Source organism: Perognathus longimembris, chromosome 9 (genome assembly GCF_023159225.1).
Source record: "Perognathus longimembris pacificus isolate PPM17 chromosome 9, ASM2315922v1, whole genome shotgun sequence".
NCBI lineage: Eukaryota > Metazoa > Chordata > Mammalia > Rodentia > Heteromyidae > Perognathus > Perognathus longimembris.
The window spans coordinates 32,822,430-32,843,101 of NC_063169.1; the positions used below are offsets into that span (position 1 = coordinate 32,822,430).

At 36.9% G+C, this 20,672-nt stretch overlaps 1 protein-coding gene across 1 annotated transcript in view; it reads left to right on the forward strand.

The window, feature by feature from the left end:
• Positions 1–20,672, forward strand: part of Rims1 (regulating synaptic membrane exocytosis 1) — a 547,387-nt gene that overhangs the window by 511,743 nt on the left and 14,972 nt on the right. Inside the window, 2 exon segments of the mRNA XM_048353904.1 lie at positions 17,023–17,161; positions 20,106–20,218. Coding sequence (XP_048209861.1) covers positions 17,023–17,161; positions 20,106–20,218 — 252 coding nt within the window.

The following is a 20,672-nucleotide window of genomic DNA, read 5'->3' on the forward strand; positions in this document are numbered from 1 at the left end:
GGGTTCGTTTCCCCAGCACCACATATAGGGACAGTGCTCAGGCCCTGAGTCCAAGCCCCCTGGACTGGCAAAAAAAAAAAAAAAAAAAAAAAAAGCCAGAAGTGGAGGTGTGACTCATGTGATAGAATGTTGCCCTTGAGTAAAAAAGGTAAAGCAGAATGTCCTAGTCTTGAGTTCAAACCCCAGCTACAGCACCAAACAAAATAATAATCTTAATGAAAATACCCAAATTTATGTGTGTGTGTGTGTGTGTGTGTGTGTGTGTGTGTGTATGGTATTATATATAACTTACCACAAAAAAAGGGAATATATTTGATAGCATGAAGAAGACCTTATACACAAATGTCAGAACATTGGGAATAAACCAGGATCATCCTGAGTTCAGCAGCAGATAAAAATCCACTACTACCTTTTATACTCTCTGCTTTTCCTACATCCCTGGAGGGTAAAGGGGGAAGGAGGGGATTAAAAACATTATGGACTGAAATCTTTTAAATCCTAACTGCAATTGTGGAAAGAGGCAGACCCCCAGGGGTGTGCACACAGCCCAGTTGTTGCCATGTCCCCTCTGTGGGTGCACGTCCTGAAAGCTCTTCAAGAGCTTGCATATGTTTTAAAGGAGTTGGGCTCAGAATTTGATTTAGGGGGACTCAGTTTTGCTGCTGGTGAGAGGTTGTTTGTTTTTAGCTTAGTTTTGTTTTTTCAACAAGAGCAATACCAGAAGAGAACTGATGGGGTTCGTGGAAATGTGTGTGAGCACTGAGCTAAAAGTGTGTGAACAAGCTCCACTAAAGTAGGAACCTTTGCTTTAACTTGTTGCTTGCATTTAGAGGACAATGCTGGATAGGAAAAAGCACAAAAGCTGCAGAATCCCTGAGTGTTTAATAAATGAATCTTAAAAACAGCCATTTTGACAGCTTAAGTACACACAATGTGGGCTACAATCAGTGATTTCACTGCAAGAAATTAATAGGAAGCCAGCCATTCTTCTGCCCGTGTACAAATCCTTCAATCAGCTTTCAATTGGTAACGAGCGATAATATTTAATAAAAGGCCATGTAAAAATACACCATAATTTGTGATAGTGGAGCAGTTTCCAAACAATGGCTGTTTAGCAGTTTTCAAGGTTTTTTTTTGTTTTGTTTTTTAGCAGTTTTCAAGTTTATAAGATGGCACATGGCACATTTGCTCAATGATTTGACACTTCCTGGCTTATAGTACAATAAGATACAGGAAAATACTCTGACAGTTGCAGTATAATCAGTTGGTGTTTCTGTTTGTGAAAAAGGGAGGGTAAGGGAAGAGGGGAGGAAGGGAAAGAAGAGGGAAGGAGGAGGAGGAGGGAGGGACAGAGAGAGAGAAAGAGAAAGAACTCACAGAGAGCTGTGACAGATAACCTACCCAGAGACCTCAGAGACAGAACAAGTTATTGAAAGCAGATCAGTGCTTCTTGACCTTTCATTTTCTTCCTGGATGAGGATTTAATGCTGTTATTTAAGTGTGGCAAGATAAACAAGGTAAGTTTTTTATATATTTACTAAATTCTAAGAGAATTTTTCTAGTTCATTTACAACGTTTCTCAAAAATCAAACCAAAACCAAATCTCTAGGTTTGTCTGGAGCTTGTCTGTGTGTAGCAGTCTACAAAGGAGGTTTTTGGGTGCACTCGAAGATTATCAACAATTGAATGGAAAAGAAAATCTGAAATTGGTTTTGTCGTGGATGAAGGACATGTAGAAGGATTTTGCAAATGCAGGTATATTTGTAAAATTATAATGCTCAAATGCAATTAACTTTAAATCTAGACTCACTAGTTCATGGTGCTTTAACTCATTAGTACCAAAGTGTGTCATGATATTATTAAAAAGTTAAAGCAATTTTATTCTATTTAAAATTGTAGCTTATATATAATTAGAAGCCTTTGACAGCTATAATTAAGTGTATTTTTTCTGAATAATTATTTATTTATTGTCAAAGTGATGTACAGAGGGGTTACAGTTTCATACATAAGGCAGTGGGTACATTTCTTGTACAACTTGTTACCTCCTCCCTTTTTGGGAAAATCAGAGTTATATTTACTTTATACTTTGAAATAATAAACCACATTTTTCGCAGGTAGGCTCCAAAAAATGATGTCTTTCATTTTGGTTTCTTCACGCAAGAGCAAGAGAAATTTAACTTTTTAAGTGGCAAGAAAATATACTTGTTAAGAAGTTGAAAGTTCAAATGTGAGACATATGTTGTACTTTCTGGGAAAGTGCCCATGATATTTTTTTCCCTGATTTCTCATTACTCACTTATATGCTGATGTCACATGTCATTTATATGGAGCTGGGTGTGTATTATATTCATCAGAAATTATACCAAAGCTGTTCTGAGAATTCTCTTGAAAATGACAGTTTCACATTTCTGTATTGGAAAACAATGGTGTTCCATCAAAGATTATACATAGAATCTGCATCGTAATATTAATATTTATTAGTAACCTCCTTTCTTGCTTTATTCTAAAACTAGCCATCTGATAGGTGACACATCATTAACCAAGGGTCTTCCACATACAGCTGTGTTACCTTTTTGATCTATGTTTTGTATTCTGAGTAATACTTCTCTGGAATTAACTCCTGATTTTTGGCTTAACACTTGGCATTTCCCTTCTGAAGCATGGATTATGTATGCAATGAAAGCATAAATATACTTAGGATGGCTGTAATACATTTGTGATTTATTTCTTTCCCTCCCCTATTTCCCAATTTAGTTTTAGTCATTTGTTTTAAAAGGAATCTTAACATCTGTTTAGTTTTATGCCATCGTCGAGTTTATCCAGCTTAGTGAAATGTCCTCTGCCTTTTTATCTGTACTTATTATTCACAGGGAAAAAAAAGTATTTTTTCTCTTTCCTATACCTTAGAAGGTATTTTTAGCTCACCTATACATTAGAGAAACAACGTCTGCAATTCCTTTTTTTAAGCCTGTGACCAATTAGTAGGAGCTTCTTTAGGCATCCATGGAGACATCTGCACAGTTAATATTCTATTTAATTACCAAAGTTCACCAGCAACTCACCTAGTAAACATTTAGCACAGGTGTTCTGACATGAGTATGCTGACAAATCAAATCATATATATTCAGATTAAAAGGTAAATAAGTAGAAGATTATTACAAGGGTATCATCTTAGATGTTTCTGTAGAATCAGTCATTTACCAATTTATTTTTACAGGAATAATTAATGCAATTTATAGGGGAATAATCAATACAGAGAGCAGAATCATTACCGTTCAGATGGGTCAGGATATGTTGCACAGAATGGAACTTTGAGAGATACTAAAAGTACTGGTTGTGAGAAGATAAAGAAGGACATCCAGGTAGGAGAGATTGAGGTCCAGGCAGGAGGTGGGGGTTGGAGTGAGAGGCGGGGCCAGGCGGGAGGCTTCCAGACAGGGAAATAGCAAGGAATATAACAGGAACTGGACTCTGACAACGTGGCGTGAGCAAAAGATTTCTGTTAGAATGTAGGGAGAGGAAAATATATTGGCGAAAAATAAATTCAGAATTCTTGAATTGATATGCTAGACTGAAGTAAAGCCAGTAATTGGAACAGAGGTCTAAAATGCCATATCTTTCTGTCTTTCTGTTTCTCTCTGTCTCCTGTCTCTGTCTCTGTCTCTCTGTCTCCTGTCTCTCTCTGTCTCTGTCTCTCCCTTCCTTCGTGTGTGTGTGTGTGTGTGTGTGTGTGTGTGTGTGTGTGTGTGTGTTTGTGCCAGTCCTGAGGCTTGGACTCAAGGCCTGGGGGTTGTCCTTGACATTCTGTGCTGAAGGCTGATGCTCTACCACTTAAGCCACAGCTCCACTCTGACTTTTTGCTGGTTAATAGGAGATAAGAGTGTCATGGACTTTCCTACTTGGGCTAGCTTTGAACCATGATCCTCAGATCACAGCCTCTTGTGTACCTGGGATTACAAGCATCAGCCACCAGTGCTAAGCTAACATGCTATGTCTAAGAAAATTAATCAATTATGGTTGTACCAAGCCAGTTGAAATTTGGGGACTCTCAATGTGAAGAAAGCAATTTGAATAATTAAGAAAAAGTAAGTTGAGATTAGCAGTAAAAATATTGAAGCTATATATTTATTTCATCAATGGGTTGTGGAGTTCAACAAGATTTGATCTGTCTAGCAAATTTTTATTTTGTTTTCAAAGAATAGTTCAGTGATATTTTTCCTTTGTAGGAAGTCCTTTAACTTGCTTTAGAAGAAATGATAACTTAGTCCTTTGCCTGATTGCTCACTTAGGCATATTTTATGCTTGTGGACCTACTCAAAATGAATTTCTCATGTTTTCTCCCCAAACGCACTATCAACTCCATTTAACTTTGAGTCCACAGTGACTATAATAGCAGTGTTTAAGGATTTAATGTACACTTGGAAAATAGAGGTGTAAACTGTTATGGGCATATGTTAGAAAATGAGTAACATAAAGGTATATAGATATAGATATGTATTATATGTATATACATACATATAGATGATACATTTTATATTTTATATATAACATATATATGATACATTTTAGATTTGCAGAGTTCTGGATTTGAAAAAGTATAATTAAAGAGAATCAAGTAGAGAATAAAAAGAGGGCAGTGCTTATTTGAGAAGGATGTTGGAGAGGAGGAGGAGGAGAAGCCCTTATTTACTAAAGGAGAGAGGTTGGGTGAAGAATTGAGTTGGAAGGGAGTTAGGATGGGAGAAATCTGTTTTCCCAGGAAATTAAAATTAGATGGATATGATAGAAAAAAGTGCATTTCCCTAAAATGTTGTTTCCAAATTACAGAGAGTAAGAAAGTATACCATTAAGGGAAACAACAGGCTCCAAGGAGATGGCTCAGGAAGATTAGATGAGACAGACAGACAGAGAGACAGATGGAGAGCACAGACAGACAATTCCTGTTTCTCATACAGGAAATGGGGCTCCTATAATGGTGGAATTCTGTCTGGAATACTAAAGATCTTTAAGCTCTATTTGTCCCCGTAACTTTGATCTAAGATAAGAGGTGGTTGGTTTTTGTAGAGAACCTGTCAAGCAAGTGCAAAGCTCTGAGTTCAAATCCTGGTACCACAAAAACAGAAAAGCACTTTGATCTAAAACATTTAAGTGCTTGTAAGAATGAAATTTTGTTTCTCCTTTTTTTTTGCTATTTTTCTTTCTTTTCATGTAATATTATTTATACAATTTTATTTAGTTGTTCTTTTTGTGTGTGCCCAAGCTTAAACTCAGGACCTTTTTTCATTCAAGTATGGCACTTTACCACATTCACCTCTATTTGTGACTTTTGGTGGTTAATTGGAGATAAGAGTTTCATGAGCTTTCCTATCCTGGTTGGTTTTGAATTGTGATTCTCAGATCTTAGCCTCCTGAGTAGCTAGAAATATAGGCATGAGCCACTTGTGTTGGGCTTTAGTTGATCTTTTATTTCTGAGTCACTGCCGTCAGCCGAGTATTATTCTGTGTTGAAATTATATTAACCTGTCGTTTAAGTTCTATGAATTGACTCCACATTTCAAATAAGAATTGTTTAATTTATTCCTGAAATAATTCCTTTCTCAGGCCCTGGGTTTTATCTCTTAGCATTTTTCTCGAGGTTGGCTCTCTAGCTCTTCAGCCACACCTTCAAACCTACTTTTTTGGCAGCTAATTGGAGATAAGAGTCTCATAGGTGGGCCAGGTTGGCTTTGAACTTTGATCCTCTGATCTCAGCTTCCTGAGTAGAATAACAGGTGTGAGCCACTGGTGCCCAGCTAAGATTCTATCTCTTAAAAAAACAAAGTTTTATATCCGCATTTAGTGCAACAAGTGGGAAAATGGTGCTTTCACAAATCTAAAAAAAAGTCTTTTCTCCTAAAATTTACTTAGACCATGACTTATTTTTGTTTTAAAAATTGTGAGTTTATATTGTACAGAAATACAACTGTAATCAAGTCAGTGCAACTGAGGTCTCCCAGCACACACAATACTATTTTTTCTTCTGTGCTTTTTTAGGAACAATTTCAAGAAGCCCAACTAGAGAGCCTTTTACTATTATAGTTTAGACTATGTTTGTAAAAGACATCTTCCTGTTTTTAAACCAGACAGCAGAAACAGTAGATTGTTTTGTGGACTCTGTGGATTTGCAGGGACTAGCTTTCTGTCCAGAGTTGGGGAGCTTACACTAACACAACCTGGCTAGCCCACTCATTACATTATCACGAGGCCAAAGGCAGCTGAGTCTGAACCTGGCCCATCTGAGTGCTAACAAAAATACATATTTTTAATATGTTAAACATATTATTTTAAATATAAGAATCAAAATATATTAAGAAAATCATCTACCAACATCTCAGCTACTCTAGAGGTGGAGACCAGGAGTATGGCAGCTCAAGGCCAGCCCTGGTCACAAGTTAAAGATCAAGCAGCCTTATAACTAAGTTACCAAGACCTCAAATGGCATGACATTGATCAAGAGGCATTATACTCATAAACTGACATATTGCATTGAAATCCCTTTGTACAACTGATTAATGATAGTCAAAAAGCCACCCCCCATCTCAATCAAAAACCTGGGTGGGGTTGTGGTGAACCTGTAATCCAGCCATGTGGATGGAGAGGCTTGAGGCAGGAAGATCTTCACCTGAGGCTGGACATAAACACAGGAGACTCTGCATGAAAAGTAAAGTAATAAAGGTCTATGGGCTTTAGTAAGTGATAGGATGCCTGCTTAGCACATGTAAAGCCCCAAGTTCGAACTCTAGTACTGAAAATTAAATGAAAAAGAAAATTATTTATTCATATACATTTTCTTCTTTTTGGTCTTTAGCTTACTTGATAGTGGTTTCTTTCTTCAAAAGTGCTATCAACTCCACAATCTTGTCCAAGTGTAGCTTAAAAAATATTTCTTTGTGGCTAATTAAAACACTCATTTTTTTAAATTATCAAACTGAATTACAGGGAGGTTACAGTTTCATACCTACGGCATTGGATACATTTCTTTTTTTTTTTTTTTTTTTTTTTTTTTTTTGCCAGTCCTGGGCCTTGGACTCAGGGCTTGAGCACTGTCCCTGGCTTCCTTTTGCTCAAGGCTAGCACTCTGCCACTTGAGCCACAGCGCCACTTCTGGCCATTTTCTGTATATGTGGTGCTGGGGAATCGAACCCAGGGCCTCATGTATACGAGGCAAGCTCTCTTGCCACTAGGCCATATCCCCAGCCCTGGATACATTTCTTGTACTGTTTGTTATCTCCTCCCTCGTTCCCCCTCCCCCCTCCCCTTTTCCTCCCCACACCCCCATGAGTTGTTCAGTTCATTTACACCAAACAGTTTTGCAAGTATTGCTTTTGTAGTTGTTTGTTTTTTTTTAACCCTGTGTCTCTCGAATTTGGTATCCCCTTTCAATTTCCTAGTTCTAATACCAGTATACACGGTTTCAAATATACTCAGATAAGATACAGAGATAGGTACAACCACAGGAAGCAGACACAAGAAGATCATCAGTAATAGAAGCTACAGTTACACATAGCACATTGAAAGTAGTTATAACTGTGATATAACAATCATTTCCATAACATGGAGTTCATTTCACTTAGCATCATCTTATGTGTTCGTAAGGGTATAGCTATTGGGCTCTTGTGATCCTCTGTTGTGACTTGCCTAAACCTATGCTAATTATTCCCTATAAGGGAGACCATAGTGTCCATGTTTCTTTGGGTCTGGCTCACTTCACTTAGTATAATTTTTTCCAAGTCCTTCCATTTCCTTTCAAATGGGGCAATGTCATTCTTTCTGATAGAGGCATAAAATTCCATTGTGTAGATCCATTCATTTACTGAGGGGCATCTGGGTTGATTCCAGATTCTAGCTATTACAAGTTGAAAACACTCATTTTTTTACAACCAAGTTAAGACAGTGGCTTGAGAGTAATAAGCAAAATCTGGTGAATGAAAGAAAAAAGAGATGGAAGGGAAGAAGGGAAGGAGGGAAGGAAAAAGGAAGGGAAGGAAGACAGAAAATTATTGACTGTCAGTTACTCAGGAGGTTCAGATCTGAGGATCACAATATGAAGCCAGCCTGAGCAGGAAAGTCCATGAAACCCTTATTCACAAATAACCATCAAAAATTGTGGCTCAATTGGAATAGCTCTAGTTTTGAGGAGAACAAAAAGCTCAGAGACAATGACCAGGCCCCGAGTTCAAGCCCCAGTACTGGCACACACAAAAAAATTGACTTTTCTAACAATGTACATTTTTGTCAATAAAATGTGCACCATTCATTCACACTGTTCATCTACTAGCAAGTAGCCATTCCTGTTGGCACATGCATTGTCCTCCCACAGAGTCATTAAGTACAGTGCTTGAAATAATTCCACAGTTTCCCAAAAATGCAGGTAAGTCACCTATGAAACTGGTTAATCTCAAGCAACCATCTTTTTTTAATTTTAATTTTTAAATTTAATTTTATTGTCAAGGTGATGTACAGAGGGGTTACAGTTACATACATAAGGCAGTGAGTACATTTCTTGTCAAACTTGTTACCCCCCTCCCTCATTTTTCCCACCTTCCCTCCCCACAACCCCCAGTTGTGCAGTTAATTCCCATCTTGTGAGTATCACTGTTGCACTGGTTTACCCTTTATCTTTTGTCTCACCATTTTGATGTTCCCTTTCTCTTCCCTAATTCAGATAAACAATATGCAAGGTACCAAAATCAAATACACTGAAAAGAGGAAATAAACCATAGGAGATAAAAAATGAAAGAAAAGGAAAAAAAATCACATAGTGCATTAAAAATAACAGCAACAATTAAAAACCTCTTGTTTCCATATCTTGGAGTTTATGTAGCTTAGCATCATCTTATGTGATCACAAGTACATAGCTTTTGAGCTATTGCGATCCTCTGCTAGGAATATCCTAGGCATACACTACTTATTACAAATGAAGTATACCATGAGATCTGTATTTCTTTGGGTCTCATTTACTTCACTAGGTTTTTTTGTTTGTTTTGTTTTTTTTAGTACATGCCTCCATATCTTCCTTTCACAGCTTCCACTTTTCTGGCATTGCAGCTGTCAAGTTCTCATTCACCTAATTTTCAACAGATAGAGGCAACAGGACAACTAACCCCAATATATTGATACCACCAGTAAAACTAGTAATAGTATTACTGGATTAATATTATTGATAGCATTGTTTTTAATATAACTAATGACCTAATACTTTAAAATTGGATTGCATCAAGTTTCAAAACTGAACATGTTTATTTTTACGTTATTTCTTGAGTTTTCTTTGGGTGTTTTGATATAAAAATATATTTGATTATTTAACCCTTTTTCTAATCAAGCGCAGTGAAAAAGCTACTGCCAGCAGTGCTCAAATTCTCATAAGCACCCAGGTGCAAATCAGAACTTTTCTCCATATGTATGAGCATCCTAGTCACAGGATCTATCTCAGGGAACCCCAGACCTCAAATGGACCTCTCCCTCCTCCTTCACAATCTCAGTAAGTTTCATTTTTTATACATGTACCATATTTACCTTTTATATTTAACCATATTCACCTGCCTTCCTTCTTTAGGTTTGCCCTTAACAATCTTTATTCTGTACCTCTGAACATAGGAATGTCCTATACTTCCTTCTACCTTTAAAAAAAATTTCTAACTGCATTTCCTTCCTAGGTGATTACATTTAGCAGCATAGACTTTAATTGAAACTACATGTTGATACAGTAAATTGCATCATTTGTCTACCTACTGAACTCTGTGTAACCTAAGCTTTACTTCATGGTCTTCACTCATACCTCCATGTTTGTATGTCCTGTGCTGTTTTATTGTCCTAACACCACAGTGGTGCTTGTTATAATAGGTTCTTGATGTTTAGTGAGTATTTATAGAATGGATTAAGTCACACAAGGATTTCTAAATAAAACATACTTATATATTCAAAGACAGAAAGAAACTATAAGTAAATAATAGCATCTTATAAACAATCTCTGAGAAGAAAGTTTGCTTTTTCATAAAATATACAGATGTGTAGCTTGTCTTTTTATTCTTAGTACTTGGGATCACATTTTCTAATCAAAGATTGTATAGCAGAATTGGACAGTAGTCTTTCTGTAAGGTTATTGAAGTTTGATACAAATAACTAGCAATAATGGTGGTGTTATTAACCTATTGTTAAATTGTACTTTCTAATATTTTTATATTTTAGTTGAATTTATTACTATTCACATATTACATGTATAATTTGGTATTACAATTATAGCATACATAAAAAGACAAATGCAGGTAAGTATTCACATTAATGACTACATAAACAATATGTAATTTTCACAAAGTTCTAAGACATACAAACAAGTTCATATAAAAATGAAAAAGTGTATACAAATATGTCTATGTGGATAAATCATTTTTCTGTTTGTAAAATAGTGAAAACCAGATTTTATGTATCTCTAAACTGTGGTATTGTGGAATGATCACAAGATTGAGATTCAGAAATTTAGCTTCTTAATTGTGATTTTGCTACTAACTTCCATTGTGTTGGGAGTCATGTGTAAATTAGAATGGGAGCTCTACAAGGCCAGGGATTTGTGTCTGCTGCTTCATCATCATCTAGATCAGCATCTAGTGCTGAATAATTTTGTTGCATGGGTTATATTTCTCCAAATTTATAATTTCCACATATATAAAATGTCTCTAGTACAGCAATCATCTCAACCCTCATATTGCAAATTAATATTAAAGCCCTTGCAAATTAAAATGAGATAAATTCAAGGCTATAACTATTTATTCAGACTCTGCTTGGCCCTTTCCTATTTCTTGGTCCATCAAAGCTCTTCTCATTGAATACTTAGTAAAACAAATAAGAAAACAATGAGGTTTCATTCCATTTGCCATATTCTACCAGAAGTTCTAAAATAAATTTACAAATTAAAAGATATGTTTCAGATTTGCACAATTCATAAATATAAAGGATATCTAACACCTTCTCAAATTAAATTTACTTGTTTTCATTTTAATTTACTTTTTTGAAGTGTGCTAATTTTCGACTTTGGAAACTACTAAATTTTAAATCTGCCCTAAAATTTTGAAGACATTCTGTAGTTATACCTTTCATTAAGAAAGCTTGAAATCTCAATTTAAGAACATAAGTTAATAAATATTTTCAAGTTTTCTTTTCCCACTTATTTTGAAAAGATGGGAACCAAGGATAAACCATTTGGAACCTGTGCTAGGAAATGCAAGAAAAATCAGGCATTGTCCTTCGGTGCTCTATGGTCTTCTGAAATGACTAGCCATCCACAGAGTCCTGTGATCACTAGCAATGGAGTTTACATTATGGCTGGATTCATCGATGTTAGAAAGACTGGAGAACCTGAGGACCACAACACCACTACACTACAGCCACTGCTTTCATTCCTCTCAGCCTCCCCATCACAACCTCTGAGACCAGTTCTGCAGAATCTGACTTCCCTCTTCCCTCATGGCTTTGTCCTTACTTCATCCTCCTGTTTAAAGACAACGTGATTCCTGCTCAACTAAAACCATGGCTGTACTAGCCTCTTGTTCCCTGTCATTCTCTTATTACCACCCACATTTATCTTTATTTGTTCATTGACTGTTCTGTATTCACCTGTATTAGAATGTGAGCTCCATGATAGCAGGGAAATTCTCATTTTATGTATTTCAAGCATTTAGAACAGTGTATGATGCATAGCAGCTACCTTGTAAATAATTCTTGGATGGGTGAATAGATGAGATGAGTGAATGGATATATGGATCAATCCGTGGGTGGATGGATAAGCTGAACTTGCTGATCCTGTTCAACTGCTTCTCTTGCAGTCTCCAGCATCTCTTCTATTTCAAAGTTTTCACCTAATTTTTCTAGCAATGGTCATCATAATTTTCTGTAAGAACCAATATTCTTACACTAGCTGCCTTACTTCACATAACTTTTGGGGTTTGTTTTGTTTTTGCCAGTCCTAGGGCTTGAACTCAGGGCCTGAGCACTGTCCCTGGTTTCTTTCTGCTCAAGGCTAGTGCTCTGGCTTTTTCTATATATGTGGTGCTGAGGAATTGAACCCAGGGCTTCATGTATGTGAGGCAATCACTCTACCACTAGGCCATATTCCCAGCCCACCTCACACAACTTTTGGTAAACACTGGACATAAATATATTTGACTTCATAGTTCATAAATAGAGGGCTACACACCCCTCATCTGAAGTGCTTGAGAACAGAAGTATTTCAGATTTTCCCTTTTACATATTTTTGAAATATTCACACTACATTTATATATCTATCTATCTGTATATATCTATATATTGAAATATCTGTGAAATGAGAACCAAGTCTAAATATGAAATTCACTTACATTTCATCCATACCATGTAATTTTATCTGATATTTTCAAGTGCATCTGGATTTTGGCAGTAACATGATGTTAGGTGTTGAATTTTTTTTGTGGGTGACATTGGCCAGCACTCAAAATCTTGGGGGACTGGAAGCATTTCAGCTTTTGAGTTTTGCATTAGGAATACTTGTTCTTGGTACTCCTGGAGCCTGTCTCTGTCCCTCCTGTGGGATCTTATCAGCACATGGCTGTGGATGAAATGTTGCTCTACTATAAAATAATCTACTTCTATGAAAGAGGCATAGTATATAAATGATTAAAGGCCAAAACTAAGCCAAGAAATATTTAGAAGGTCATAAACAAAGTGCATGCTTTCAGTAAGTATACATGTTCTATAATAACAAGCCAAGTGGGCAAAAGAGAGACCAAAAAAGAAAAAGGAAGAGAACTCCTGTGTCTCAGGTGGGAAAATTGGGACATCCATATACAAATGTTGGTAAGGCTGTAAACATCCACATTGATTTTTAAGGGCAATTTATGAAGATTAGATTCTTGGCCATTCAGTTAGCATATCAACTTCCAATCATGTATTCTGTAAACTTTTTCCCATCCCACATTCAAATAAAGACATGGTTTAATTTTGAAAGTTCATCGTCAAATAATGGAGTAATGTGGTCATGAAAAGAATAAATGTAGAAATATTTATATTATATTATGTTTCATAGAAGAAATTGTGCAGTATCCTGATGTGATTTCATTGTTATGTTTATAACTAGTTCTTCTAGATACCAAGAGTAGCAATGAACACTACTTACAAGGTACATGCCCTCATAGAAATTACATTCTCACTTGGGAAGTGACAACAGATGAAGGGTTGATGACAGATGAATCAGTCCTATGAAAAGAATAAAACATAGCAAAGGGTAAAGAGTATGAGGAGGATCCAAAAAATTGATACAGAAGAGGGGACATTGGAGCAGAGATTTGAAAGAAGTAAGGGAGCAGGAGAGGAAGATCCAAAGGAAGAGTCAGAAGATTAAAAGGGCTGTAAGAAGACATGCTTAAGTGTTGAAGGAGATCCAAGCCAGACCATGTGAATAGAGAGTAATGATCTGAAACAAGGGCTTGCAGTAAGATCTGAGAGCTACCCAGGCACCAGGCCATGTATATGGCATTTTTATAGGCCATGCTGACAATTTTGGATTTCTTTAATTATGCTGATGCTCTATTACAAGGGAGTGATGTGATCACATGTGCATCTTTTGAGATCCATTATGGGTGTTAGAGAATATTCTGATGAAGTAAAGAACAGAAGTTGCAGGTCTGTTTGGTGACTACTGTAGCTGTTGAGTGAGGGTAGTGGTTTGAAGTGGGCCTGGAGCAGTGGAAGGAGAAAGAATAGTCAGGTGGGTATGGTATAGTGAATAGGAAGTCAGGAGTTGTAGCTGTTGGATCACAGGCAAGTGCGTTGGAAGGACAAGTCAAGGGTGATCCTGAGGATTTGAACCTGAGCATCTGAGTGAGTGGAAGAACCATCCACTGATGGAGAAAGGATTTGCCAGTAGGGTGTGATGGAGGTAGAGAACAGAGTTCTACTTTGGATGTTTTGCTGTTGAAATGTCTACTAGATCTCTAAATGGAGATAATGAACAACTGGATTGATGATTGTCATGTACTAGAAACATTGGGATTGGAGATGGCACATATCTGGGAGCCTGTAAGGTGTCAGCTGAGTCATGAGGGAAGAAAGTATAGAAAACGTATGAAAATGCCAGGCAACCAAACCCATAGAGTCCTCTCATCCGAAAGTTCTGAACAGAACTTTCAATCCAAAAACTAAGGAGACACAAGCCCTGGGGAAAGGGGAAAGCCAGAGTGTGATTTACAGAAGCCAGGTGGATAAACAAGTTGGGATGCTCCCAAATTATTAACTCTCAACTTTCTTTCTTTCTTTCTTTTTTTTTTTTTTTTTGCGGGGGGTGAGGGATAAAGCTGTAGAGGAAATTCAATGTTTCCTATTGCTGTGCTATTGGAGCAGTTTATAATATTGCTTGGGAAATCAAAATAGCCATGGAGGCCTACTGCCAGTGGCTCACACCTGAAATCCTAGCTACACTGGAGATTGAGATGGTTTGAAGCCATAATCTAGCTTATCTCTAACTAACCAGCTAAAAGCCAGAAGTAATGGTGTGGCTCAAGTGGTAGAACACCTGCCTTGAACAGAAAAATCCAAGCAAGAGTATTAGGCTCTGAGTTCAAGCCCCAGTAACAGCAAACACATGCTTGCACACACACACTAGCCATGGAAAATTAAGAACAAAAAAATAATTTAAAAAATTAGTAGTAAACCTATAGAATATGGAGGAATGAACATTGACTATTATATTCTTGATTAGAGAATTTCCACAAGATTTATGGGCCAAACAATGAAAGGAAGAAACTCTGTCTTTCAGATGGGTTATCAAGAGTATATCTAAGCACCTTCATTTTACAGGAGAATTGTGTGTGGAAAGTGTATGTATGTACATGTATTTTCCCATATATTATCTGTGGGTATTAAATAATGCTGTGCAATAAGCAGCAGAAAGTGAATCAGAAATGTATATAGAATGTGTAGATGGAAAAAGGCTACTTGCTACTTTTACATATATGTGTAAACTATATACATATATGTATGTAGTTTATATATGTGCTATATATTAAAATTTAATTTCACATTTTTCTTTGTTTTTCCCTTCTTTTATTAGCATTATTTATATAGAAAGGTTTCACTATATTTATCTTCACTTATTAAAGCTGATTTTATGTATATAATGAAGTTATTTTTTAATTTCAAATTTTTAAATTTACTTTTATTCACTTTATTAGCTTGTATTAATTATGTGAAGATATTTCATCACAATGTTTCATTTGGGGTACAGTGTATGCCAATCGTACTCTTCCTATTCATTCTTTCCCCTTAAACCCTCTTCTTGGATCTAGTTCAATAGGTTCATTGTTCTCTTTTCATACATATGTATAAAACACTTTGACTGTGTTCACCTTTATACCTTCTCCTTTCACTATCCTCTCCCTTCTGGTAAATCCCCCTCCCAACACACACACAAAAGCAGATTTGTTTTACATTTCTATCCATTTCTATGGAATGGATTCCACATTTGAGTGAGAACATTCAATGTTTGTCTTTCTCCATCTGGCTTATTTCACTTCACATGTTTATTTCTAGTTCCATCCATTAAATAAAAGTTTTAGAGTTGATTTCTATGCTAAGATTAGAATGCCGGTTAATACATTCTACAGGGGCTCACAAAATTATTCTAAACTTTGAGTTTAACAAAAACCGAAATGACCTAGGTAGGTCACACATGCCTGTAATCCTAGCACTTGGAAGGCTGAGTCAGGACATTTGGGATGTCACAGCAAGACTGGGCTATGTCAGGACCTCACCATCCTAAGCTACATTATGGCCCTATCTTAAAACCTGAGGCTCAATGATCAGCCTAGTGAAAGTGAATTCATCACCCCAAACTGCCAACTAGACATCATACAGCTGCATCAAAAGCTATGAGACACTTGTGTTGCCTTAAAATTAAGGTAATATTTGTTCTACTAAATTAGGTAACACATGTGCCATCTTAGACAAGCTAGTGGAAGTTAAAAGTGTTGTAAAGGGCTAAGATGTAGCTTAGTGTCAAAGCAAGCGCAACATCCTGGGTTTAATCCTCAGTATAAAAGAGGGTGTTGTAAAATCACCAAATAAAATATGATTATCTCTCCTAATGGGGATTGTCTAACAATACAAAATGGTAGTATTCCTCAAACTTTTAGAGGAGAGACCCACTCAAACATGGGAACCTTTTTCTGCCAGGGACAATTTCAATATTTATGACATAATCATAGGGTATATAAAATTATCCATACAGACAAATGGCTGTTGGACACAGATGACAAATATGAGAGAAAAAGCATACATATCTCCCATCATGTATATGGTTTCTTGTACATCATAGGGTCACCCATGGCCTGAAGCTCCCCAGCCCTGCAGGTCTGGTTCCACAAATTTAGAAAATTCCAGGTTCAGAGAAACCCACTAAGTTATTCAATATGATCTTTCTATATAACAGTTCAATGTGAAATACAAATTTTCATTGTAGTCAGGCAGCAGTAATAGAGTGAGCTAATTTTATTCACTGAGATTCTGTAAAGTCTGGAACTTAAGCCAGGCTATGTCTTCGGCTCCTATGCAAGTTGGTAAATCTCACCTTAGCAGAGAACACACTTTGCATATTATTATTGTAGATTCTGATTAATAAAAGTTTTAGCCCCATACTAGGGCTTGAACTCAGAACCTGGACATTGTCCTTTAGCTCAAGGCTGGTGTTTGAGCATTTGAGCCACACCTTTACCTTTGGCTTTTTGCAGGTTACTTGGAGATAAGAATCTTACAGACTTTCTGGCCCAGGCTGGCTTCACACCATGATTCTCAGATTGCAGCCTCCAGATTAGCTAGAATGACAGGCATGATCCACCAACACTTAGTTTTCTGATTAAAATTTTAACTACAATGAAAATTAACTATTGTTTTTGCAGAACCAATGAATACTCAGAAAATTCTAAATAAAACTCAGGGTTTCTTTTTCCTATCTCCTATCAGAGTCAGGTCACAAGAAGTTAAAAAGCACCATTCAGAGAAGCACAGAAACAGGCATGGCAGCGGAAATGAGGAAGATGGTAAGACAGCCAAGCCGGGAGTCTACTGATGGCAGTATCAACAGCTACAGCTCAGAGGGCAAGTAAGTGATATTGATGGCCCTCAGACCAGGGATTGGATAGCAAGCAACAAAACAGTGAAGGCTACATGCAGCCACATGGTTCATAGGGATTCACTTGACACTCAAACCCTCCAGAGGGATAAAGAAATGCAGAGTTCACATATATTTCCATTAGTGCAGCTCAAAATTATCCTGTCTTATAGAGAAGATAGAAAAGCCACCTTTAATGAGCTCTGTCCCTGCCATGAAAATCCCAATTCAAAATTAGAAGTGTGAAATTCAGCCAGGCACCAGTGTTTCAATCCTAGCTAGCTTGTAATCCTAGCTACTCAAGAGGCTGAAATCTGAGATTCCTGATTTGAAGCCAGCCTGGGGACAATAGTCTGAGAGTTTTATCTCCAGTTGGCCAACAAAATTCAGAAATGAAGCTGTGGCACAATTGTTAGCATGCCAGGCATGAGCAAAACAACTAAACAAGAGCATGAGTCCTTGAGTTTAAACTTCATTACATGCACTGGTTCACATGCATGCACACACACACACACACACACACACACACACACACACACAGAGAGAGAAAGAAGTTAATTTCTGATTTTTCTACTTTGCTCTAAACTGCTTTGTGCTCTAAATTATTGTAAGCTTAACACATTCATTCATTGTACAGTTTTCAAAATAACAGTAAGTTTTACCTTCAGGGGTTGGAGGGAAAGCCAGGATTTCTTTATATCAATTTTTCGGATTAATGATAGTATCAAAATTAGTTAATTCTGACAAAAAATAAGTAAATATTTTTGGTTTGATTCATTTCTTTTATCCTTTTTTGAGGGCTCCACACAAAAGCTTCATTCTCCTATGCTAAGAATCATTCTGATAAAACTCCTTTTCACATCAAGTTCTGGCGGCTCATGCCTATAATCCTAGCTACTCAGGAGTCTGAGATATGAGGAGTGCTGTTCAAAGTCAGCTCAGGCAGGAAAGTCCACGAGACTCTTACCTCCAAATGGTCACAAGAAACCTGGAAGTGGCACTGTTCCTCAAGTGGTAGAGTGCTAGCCTTCAGCTGAAGAGCTCAAGGACAGGCCCAGACCAAGAGTTCATGCTCCACAACTGACAAAAACAAAGAAAAATAAAACACAAAACACTCCTTTTTACTAGAAACTCAAAAGTAGTGATTACTACACTGTAGTGGATCAAGTGAAAAATGACTCTCACAGATTCTTCCTAATAATTCATCTACAGAGATCTGAATCATTCAAAGCCAAACTAGTACTTGTTCTTTCTTTGTTTTAATTGGCTTCTATATTGCTTAAAAATTGAAAGAAAATTATACTTAGTATGATGATTTTTTCCCACTCCTGAGTTGGTCCTAGCTTATCTGATCACTTGTTTGGGAAGTATGAACATAGCAAAACACAGCCAAAGCCAAAAGTCAGTGCATGTAAAAGTGAGTGAGATGAGTTACTATGAAGGTGTTAGAATGCCGTGTGCAAATCAAAGACTAAAGACATTATTTCCTGGTACAAAAACATGGCAAATAAAACTCTCTGCCATGCATAAGCCATTTCAGCTTTTCCAGATCTATTTCCTTAGTCTCTTGATGGGATAAAAATGTATGTACCATCTACTTCCTTTTGGTTGTGGGCAAAACAAATTGTGAAAGCACTAAACTTCTGATGGATATCTGAAGGATGATGAACATTTGTACATTCATAATCAATATAATTACCTATATAACAATAACATTCACATGTAGCAAAATATTGTTGTATGAATAAAAATAGTTATACAGAAAATATTGTTATGTGGATAAAAATGGTATTATCAAAAGACATGTTCATTCAGGGGGCTGGGGATATGGCCTAGTGGCAAGAGTGCCTGCCTCATATACATGAGGCCCTGGGTTCGATTCCCCAGCACCACATATACAGAAAATGGCCAGAAGTGGTGCTGTGGCTCAAGAGGCAGAGTGCTAGCCTTGAGCAAAAAGAAGCCAGGGACAGTGCTCAGGCCCTGATTCCAAGGCCCAGGACTGGCAAAATTAAAAAAAAAAAAAAAAGACATGTTCATTCAGAAAATACTTATCAAATGCCAACTGCTTAGCAAACATTGGGCACTAAGAGCATGTCATTTATCTTCTGGAACCTACAGAAAGGTGTTCAATAAATCACAGTTTAGTAAGAAATAGTGATGATCTCAGTACTTATTTTTATTTGGATAAAATAAGAGCCTCAACTTATTCAAGCATCTAATTCATTCAAAACTGAGTTAGTGGCCCAGGTGCTGGTAGCTCACACCTGTAATCCAAACTACTCAGGGGGCTGAGATCTGAGGATTATGGTTCAAAACCAGCTTGATAAGGAAAGTCCATGAGACTCATCTCCAAGTAACCACCAGAAACCTGGAAGTGATGCTGTGGGCTCAAGTGGTAGAGCACTAGTCTTGAGCTGAAATGTTCAGGGAAAGCACCCAGGCCCAGAGTTCAAGCCCCACAACCAACCAAAAAATATCTGAATTATATGAACATTTTATTTGTGAATAAGAATTAATTGCAATACTAAAATAGTATTCAAAATAGTACTAGTCACTTTTTAATTTTTTTTACATTTATGTTACTTTGTTTTTGAGAAATTAAATAAAGGTGATGATACTCAAATGATGCTCTTATATTTTATATCTACAGTGTATTTATTAAAAATGTGGGATAAAGGGTCCAGAATACTTAGAATATTAAAAACATCTGAGCCCTTCTGAGTGGACCGCCACATCTCAAGCTGAGATGACAGCCCTTTTCTCAACCAAATAGTCTTATTGTTTTATGATCAGACTTAGTCAGTTGGGAACTACCAAGCAGTGTAGCAGCTCTATGGCTTCACATGGGAGTTAAAGACTCTGGATGCCTGAAAAAAAGAAAGCAGAGGAGATCTAATGTTTCCTCTTTTGTCTTTTTTCCTGTTGCTAATAGCTTAATCTTTCCTGGAGTGCGACTGGGTGCTGACAGTCAGTTCAGTGATTTTCTTGATGGACTGGGACCTGCCCAGCTGGTTGGCCGCCAAACCCTCGCCACGCCTGCAATGGGTAAGGGTCATTTCTCAGTCAACATAGCCAACACAAAGCCATCTAAAATAGCACAATTGTCATACACAGGAGAAGCAAAACTTTCAGTCGGTTATTGCTGGTGATTACAGCTCTATTTGAATTTCTATTGCATTTTTCTCATTTGAGACATTATGCAAAATAAATACCATTAGCTATAAGTCTTTCAATCGCCATTTGAACTGCCAGATAACCTTGTTAAGCCAGTGTACCATAGATGCAAATGTAAGATACATGATTAAGTTTCACAGTAAACAAGAAAAGATAGACGCCACAGAGTAGGATGTTGGTATAATTGCTTTACTGTTCACAAGTAAATTAAATTGCCTCATTCACAACTTATAAAAAGATGAGTGTATAATATGTCAGAATCAACTGAAAATCAAAGAGGAGAAAGGAAGCTAATAAATGCTGAAAAACTATTAATGCTTCTGCA